The following is an 8,308-nucleotide window of genomic DNA, read 5'->3' as shown; positions in this document are numbered from 1 at the left end:
GAGGGAGTGGCCTGCAACTCTCCTGATGGTTTGGCATGGAGCTCTCTTCAACCCTCTTCTCCCCTCTGGTCCCCCTCTGATGCCTGTGATGCCCCCCACCCCACTCTGGTCCCCCTGTGATGTTTGTGAGATGCCCCTACCCCCCTCTGGCCCCCTGTGATGTTTGCAAGATGCCCCCCACACCCCCCTGGTCCCCCTGTGATGTTGGTGACTCCCCCACCCCCTTTGGTCCTCCCCTTGATGCGTTTAATCCTCCCCATCTGACCCCCCTGTGGTACATGTGATCCACCCCCTCTGGTCCCCCGTGATGCTTGTGATACCCCCCTGCCACAACCTTCTGCCCCCCCCCCCCTTTTTTCTTTGCTGGAGTTGGTCTTGATTCACGTAGGGTTACCTTCAATGACTTTTGCCAATGCTTGGATTGACTTTTGGGCACATTGACTCTTGGAGCTTCACCCTCAACTCTCATGCTGGTCCTTCTCTGGATCTCCCACAGAGGTTGGCCCTGAATCATGCTGTGCCCATTGTCTCCGTGAATCCTTGCCTACATATTTGGTTCCCTTGCAACATTACGTACCTCACTGACCTCTGCAACCTATTTCGCTCTCCCCTCTGCTTCTCTGCTCTTTAAACTGTTTTATTCTCTGTTCTCTTCTCCTCTCCCTTCCCCCTTCTCTCTCCCCTCACCCTTTTTACTTTTTTCTATATACTTACTCTGATTGTTCCCGGACCTATTTTGATAGTAACTTTGTTCGTCTCCTCCCCTCCTCCTTACTTGTTATCCCCCCAACCCCCTCCAACACTATCTGAAATGACATCTGGCCTAGTACGATAGTCACTTGTTTTGTTCCTCTCCCCCTTCTCCTCCCCTCTTCCTCACCTTGTGCGATTTTCCGGCTCTACCAGAAATGTCATCAGGCCTAGTACGGTAGTCGCCTGTCTGTTTCCCATTTCCTTCCTATTTGTGTCTTAGCACTTGCATTATCTGAAATGTCACTAGGCCGAGTATGATTGTTTTTTCACATTCTTGTTGTTCACAGCCTATAGGAATGTTTTGTATTTTTCCCTTGTTCCCTCCCTTTGTCGTGAAGCGCTTTGTAACATATTGTAGTTAGGCGCTTTATAAATAAACCATCATATCATATCATATCATAGAGCTCTGGTTCTCTTTAGGCTCGATTACTGTAACAGCCTCTTTTTAAACCTGCCCGCCTCTACTCTCCACCCTCTGCAACTCAACCAGAACAGGACTGCGAGACTTGTCCTTGGCCTTTGTATCGCTCCAGCACTGAAATCCCTCCATTGGCTCCCAGTGGCTGCAAGGATCAAGTTCAAGACCCTTTGCATTGTCCACAAGGTCTTCTGGGGCCTGGGACCAAAATATCTCCAGCTTTCACTTTGGAAGTATCTTTCTACTCGAGCTCTTTGCCCCGCCGCCTCCCACTCCTTGAGGGTCAGTCGCTTTTCCAAGCAACGAGTTGGGGGCAGATCTCCCTCTTCGGCTGGCGCCTCCCGCTGGAACAGCCTCCCAGCTTCTCTGCTGAAACTTGAGCAAAACCATCTCCGGTTCCGGAAGCAGCTCAAGAGTTTCCCCTTTGCTTCTACCTTCTCTCTTCCTCTTCCCTGCTGATCTCCTGTCTGATACTGCACTGGGTATAGGTACCTGGCTACCCTCTGAACCAGGGGCCCAGGTCCCTGCCCTCCCAGTTGCCCACCTGCACTGCCTCCTGGAAACCCTACCTGCAGTTGTCTAACACTTGTTGTCAGCACTTAACCCCTGCACTGCCACCTGCTGGCTGCACTTCTTGTTTTTCAATGTTATGGCCTCTCCCAATGGCCAGCAGAGAGTGGAGCAAATGCCATGCTCCTGGCCCAGCAGAGACTGGAGCAAAGACCACGCTCCGGGCTGGCCCCTAGGCCCCGAACGGCCCAGCAGAGAATGGAGCAGTAAAGACCATGCTCCGGGCTGGCCCCTAGGGCCCGAACGGCCCCGAACTGCCAGGTTCTATAGGCAGGAAAACAGGGTAGACCTACAGGCACTAGTAACTCAGGGTGTGCTTTGACCCCTGGTTCCTCAGGCAACAGTACACCTGGCCGGCCAACCCCAGAGGGTCTCGAGGCCTGCTCTGAGCCTTATGGGGATGGCTAGAGTGGTGTGGCCCCAGCTTAGTCTGCAGCTGGGTTCTTCTGGGAGTTATCAGTATAATCCTGCCCTTCACAGCCATCTCCACCTAGACCGCTTTACCTTTTGTCGTTAAAAGAGGGCATCTGGGAGCTCTTAGCTTTCACATGAGTGCAGAGCCAGGCTACCAGGAGGTAAAACGGAGTTGAGCGATAGGGTTTATGAGGGGGCTTCCCATCTGTAAATAGGTATGCATTCTCATGTAGGTACAGTTTGAGCGGAAACAAAGAGCTGTCCAGCGGAATTCTAAAGTGTACTTGGTTTCTTTTGATGCATGCCCCCATTTAAATTTAAATGAGCGCGCACACAGGAGGGCTATTGGTAGTTCGGGCCACTGGACCTTGAGTGGCACTGCCGCACAGGGCCACTGCACTGGGGTCTGTGTGTTGGTGCCAGTGCCGGATTATCCATTAAGCCAAGTAGACACCGGCCTATGGGCTCCACTCCTTTTAGGGACCCCGGGACAACCGATCAAAATAAAGCGGTGCAGAAAAATAAAGACGTATTAGGAGATATTTTGCTGGGGGGAGGGGACATCAGCAGGCCGTTGCTCTCTCTCAGAACTTGGTAAAGGAGGAAAGAGCTTGATTGTCAGACCATTAATGTAGAAAGGCCTTTCTGAGAGGGGGCGGGCAGCCCCCCCACCTCCAAAGAACCCCTTTGCACCCACTCCCACCCTGTCCAGCTGTGCCTTGCACTCAGGTGTGCCGCATTCGCAACCGACTTTGACCATACACCCAGAGAGCTGCATGGGCATCGGGAGCATGCAATGACTATAAAGGGGTTCGCGTGTGCAACTCGTGATGCAGCCCCTCTTTTTGCGACACAAACACATACTCTGTTGCCTTCTAGCAAAGTGGTGGCTCTGCTGTTAAGGTACTGAGTTCTTTGGTAGAGTGTGTGTGTGGCTCTGAAAAGAGCCTTTCTTTTTAAGAGGGTGTAACTTAGGCTGTTACTTGGTGACTTTGCCCACTGCCTTGTGGCCCTCTGTCTTCTTGGGCAGCAGCACGGCCTGGATGTTGGGTAGGACACCGCCCTGGGCAATGGTGACTTTGCCCAGCAGCTTGTTGAGCTCCTCGTCCTGCGGATGATGTGGGTCTTCTTGTTGTCCCAGGCCATGTTGCCGGCCAGCTGGAGGATCTCAGCAGTCAGGTACTCGAGCACGGCAGCCAGATAGACGGGTACAACCGACTGGGAACTGCAGGTGAGCCCGGGAGGAGCGAGTCTTAGCCTTAGCATGGGCCTTCCCTCCTTGATTTCCACATCCAGACATGATGCGTTAAGTGGGCGCTCGCTCGTCCAACGTTCAAAGAAAAAGCTATGCCCCAGCTCTCGTCATCTTCTTCTTGCTGATAGATTTTATCCATCAGCAGTGATTTTTGGATACGGAGGCTTGAGCCTCATTACTCCATCTTCTCGGGTTGAGTGTGTAGTCGTGGGTTTGAATTCTTCTTGGTGTGTGTGGACTTGTCACAGTAGGGCTGGTTTCACAGGGTGTTCGCTGTGATGGGCCGCGGGTAGCACTCAAAGGGGTTTGCTGTGGTGGCAGTGAGTCTTCTGATCAGAGGTTTCGGGTTCTGATCCAGTCCTTGGCAGAAGTTCTTACTTAGCTTTTCTAGATGTTCGTCCAACATCTCGATGTCCATTTCTCTGTGAGGGTCAGCTGTCCTTGTGAAGATTGGAGCTCAAGACGATAACTGCAGGGCCTTGTTCTGGACTATCTGAAGGCTCATCCGGTGTCGCTCATGGCAGGTTATCCATGCTGGGGAGGCATACGTCAGGGTTGGTTTGATGATCGCCTTGTAGATGTTGATCTTTGTCCGGTGCCATCTTTCCTGTTGCCTTCTGCTGAGTATTCTTGATATGGCTTTCCCAGATGAGTTTGTTGTCCAGGGTCACACCGAGGTAGCAGCTGCTGATCTCCCACTTGATGGTCTCCCCATTGAGGCTGATGTGTGGGTGCTCCTTGATCTTCTTTCTGGTGAACAGCATTGCAGTTGTCTTGCTGGTGTTGATTTCTATCCACCAGTCGCTGTACCACGTCGAGATGGTATCCAATGAAGCTTGCAGGTTCTTCGCCACTTCCTTTTCGCTGAATGACTGGGAGAGGATTGCAACATCATCTTCATACAGCGCCCGGTCGGTCTTGTGGAGGTTTGTCGGGATGTCGTTGATGTCGTTGATGAAGAGGTTGAACAGGAAGGGCCCGAGGTTGATCCCTGTGGCACGCCTGCTCGGAAGGGATGTGATGAGGATATCTCAGACCGCATGGCGACATGGAAGGTGCTGTCTCCCAGGTAGCTTGCAATCGTCTTCACCAGGTAGTTCGGAAATCCCAGGCCAATCATCTTGTACAGCAGTTCCTTGTGTCTGACTCGGTCGAATGCTTTGGCGAAATCCAGGAAGACGATTCCTGTGAACTTCTTGATGTTGAATCCGTGGCTGATGGTGTGCACCACTCTCAGCAGCTGATGGGTCGTTGCATGCTACTTTCGAAATCCAAACTGTTCCTTTGCTAGTAGATTTATTTCGGTGGGCGAAGTCGCTGAGTCGGGCGAAGATAATCCAGAGAGCAGGCTGATGTGGCTTTAGTTCGCAGGATCCCTCAGTGGTTTGTCAGCCTTTGGGAAAACAATGATCTTGCTTCTTTCCAGGAACTCAGGAAGGGCTGGAGCCTCATGCGTGCATTGAAGATCTCTGTGAGGTGTTGCATTGATGCTGGCGGGAGGTTCTAGATTGCCAGGTTGGTTATTCTGTCACTCCCTGGTGGCTTGCAGTTCACCAGCTTCTCTGCAAGTCCTACTACCTCAGAGCGTGTGCACTCCTTGATGTCTTCTGCTCCCAACCCGGTTCGGTCTTCTGCGAGATGCTTCTCAACTGCTTCCTCCACGCTGTCTGAGAGCCTACTTACCTTGTTCGGGGTGAATAAAGCCTCCAGTGTCTTGGCTAGGACCTCTGCCTTGTCCTTGTTGCTGCACACAAGGTGGGTTCATCCCTGGATTGGCAGGCTTGGCTCCATCTTGCCAGTCAGGAGACGGGTCATTCTCCATACTGAGTTGCCTGCCTCCTTCTGCTTGGCTGTTGCGGCCTCCCACTTCTCTCCACGGTGCTGTCGGATCTGTTCCCACAGGAGTCTTGTGAGTGTGTTGTATTTCTGCAGGAGATCAGGCATGCAAAACTTCTGCCACTGGCGTCGGGCCCGGTTCTTGTCGGCGATTGACTGTTGGATGCCTCTCGGTAGGTCGTATATGGAACATAGGGTTGTCTTCTGCTTCGGAACGCTGCTCTTGATTGCCTGCTGGACTGCTGTCGTGAAGTCTTCCACAGCCCTGTCGATGTCTTCCTTGGTGCTCAACTGGTTTGGTGTGACCTTGCTGTTCAGTGCTATCTTGTAGCGGCTCCAATCAGCTCTTCTGAAGCTGTACTTCTCAGCCTGCTGGTAGGGTTCCATCTCATCTCCCATAGTGATTGCTACTGGGTTGTTGTCGCGGTCAGCTCTGCCAGTGATTCCAGCTCCACAGAGTGTTGCAGGTTCTTCAGTAGCACGATGTCCAGCACATCTGGGTTGTGAATTGCTACACCTGTGTAGTGTGTGGGCTCAGTCGGGCCTGCTACCACACAGTCGTTCTTCCTGGAATATGCCAGCAGTGTCCGTCCCCTCTGGTTGGCAGTCCTGGAGTTACAGCATCAGTGTTTGGCCTTGAGGTCTCCTCCAATGATTGTCGGATCCTTCAAATCCAGCAAAGCATCCAGGTCTCTGAGGTCCAGCTTTGCTTTCGGAGTAAAGTAAAGCCCTCCCCGAAACCGCTCTCTTTTATAGGGTGTGTGTTAATCGGCTGCTGCCGCTCCCTGCCTAACATTGGTTGGTATGGTTGGCACGTACTGCCTGTGGATGTGCCCCAGGCACGCCCGCCTGCCTACCTGAGCTCTGATTGGCTGACTGCAATCCTTTACTCGGCCAATTGGTGTTCACCCAGAGGCTAGGTGTCCTCCAATCAGAGCATTTTGCCTATTCTTTATATGCTCTCTCTCCCGGGGCCCAGGCATTATTCTCTTTTTGAACTGATAGAGAGTTCCCACTTACATCAGCATGTCTGGACGTGGAAAACAAGGAGGTAAGGCTCGTACCAAGGCCAAGACTCGCTCCTCCCGGGTTGGCCTGCAGTACCCAGTCAGCCGTGTGCACCGGCTGCTGCAGAAGGGGAGCTACACTGAACGGGTTGGGGCTGGCGCCCCCGTCTATCTGGCCACCGTGCTCGAGTATCTGACCGCCGAAATCCTTGAGCTGGCCGGCAACGCCGCCCAAGACAACAAGAAGACACGTATCATCCCCAGACACCTGCAGCTCGCCATCCGCAATGACGAGGAGCTCAACAAGCTCCTGGGCAAGGTCACCATCGCCCAGGGAGGAGTGCTGCCCAACATCCAGGCCATGCTGCTGCCCAAGAAGACCGAGGGCCACAAGGCAGGGGGCAAAGCCAGCAAGTAACCGCCCATCCTCGTAAAAAAAAAAAAACATAACAACCAAAACCCCAAGGGCTCTTTTCAGAGCCGCCCACAAACTCTGCCAAAGAGCTCAGTATCTTGACCAGTAGCGTAGTCTGCTCCTTCGAACTTGCCATTTTTTTTCTTTCTTTTCTTTCCAATACCCCGGGCACATTCAGTCACTGGCCTGGCTTCCTTGCCTGAGGGCTCAGCAACACTAACGGCTGGTGGGGGGAAAAAAGAAAGAGAAAAGAAAATAATAAACAGCGCGCTTTGTTGCTTCCCCGAAGCATGCCGCTGGCTTCCACTGTGTCCTTCTATGCGGCATTTGCAAAAAAGAGCACAATGGGGGGCAGACTTTTACATGGGTGCTTGTGTGGCAGCTTTCACATACGTAGTAGACGAGAGAGCCTTGTGGCTTTCATGTGTGTGGACAGATGCATTCCCGGGGTCGAAACGCCCGAATTCGGATGGCGTTTGCCAAAGCGCAAGGGAAGAAAATAAGGATTCTGCCTTGGCAACTTTCCAGTCGCATGGGCAAGCTGTTTCATTAGCATGGCCTCAGAAGTAGTGCGGGCAGGCGACAAACGGCTGGCAAAAACGGGCATTTTGAAATTCTGAGGCCCGGCCCACACAAGACTCGGCCCAGTCTGTGACGCGCAATTGAGCTGGTGTGTTGGGAACTCTCCCCCTGGTCCACCTGGGGCCTATATAAGTAGCTGATTTTGCCGTTCCACCACAGTCTCAGCTCGTTTGTGAGGGAGAGAAGAGCCATCATGTCTGGACGTGGCAAAGGGGGGAAAGGACTCGGTAAGTGCGGCACCAAGAGGCACAGGAAAGTGCTCCGAGATAACATCCAGGGAATTACCAAGCCCGCCATCCGCCGCCTGGCTCGCCGTGGCGGAGTCAAGCGCATCTCCGGCCTCATCTACGAGGAGACCCGTGGGGTGCTGAAGGTCTTCCTGGAGAACGTGATCCGGGATGCCGTCACCTACACCGAGCACGCCAAGAGGAAGACGGTCACCGCAATGGATGTCGTCTATGCCCTGAAGCGCCAGGGTCGCACTCTTTATGGATTTGGGGGTGGAGGACACCTGCAGCACCACCACCACAAACCCCAAAGGCTCTTTTAAGAGCCACCCATACTATCATTAACAGAGCTGCATGCTTGCGTGTGTGTCAGGAGGAAATGCGCCCAGCAATGCCTGCTGCATTTTGGCCTCCCACTTGATAGCTGCTTGTTTGGCCCATCAATGCACCTGTAAGAGAGCATAGAAACACTTGCGTATCGGCGCGTTATAAATGCCACATCATATATCATATCATATGATAATCATATCATAGGCCTATTTACGGATGGTCAGAGCGTTCCTGGGCCCACACACTCTGCTCGTCTTTGCCACTCCGTCACATGGTTTGCTGCAAAAGTACCCATGCCCTTTCCTCGCCACGTGGAGGCTGGGCATGGGGATCTGTTAGGGAGAATTCTCATAAATGGCTGATTTCCCTTACCTAATGAGTCCCCCAGCAGCTTTGCTGAATTTCTAGGATTTATTTTTTTCACCTCGTAAGAGTGTGCACCTTCTTTTCCACTCCTAAATGCGTTTTGCTTTGTGTGTTTTCACTTTTTGTGTGATCTTG

The 8,308-nt window shown here is 52.7% G+C and overlaps 1 protein-coding gene across 1 annotated transcript; it reads left to right on the top strand.

Moving 5' to 3' along the window:
- Nucleotides 1-7,443: 7,443 nt before the first annotated feature.
- On the top strand, nucleotides 7,444-7,800 carry LOC138520367 (histone H4-like). Its single transcript, XM_069632778.1, has one exon. It carries the CDS (start codon nucleotides 7,444-7,446, stop codon nucleotides 7,798-7,800), a length of 357 nt encoding a protein of 118 aa, XP_069488879.1.
- Nucleotides 7,801-8,308: the final 508 nt, after the last annotated feature.

This window comes from Ambystoma mexicanum, chromosome 13 (genome assembly GCF_040938575.1).
Source record: "Ambystoma mexicanum isolate Mex_15411 chromosome 13, UKY_AmexF1_1, whole genome shotgun sequence".
NCBI lineage: Eukaryota > Metazoa > Chordata > Amphibia > Caudata > Ambystomatidae > Ambystoma > Ambystoma mexicanum.
This window is presented reverse-complemented; position numbering and strand designations above follow the sequence as displayed.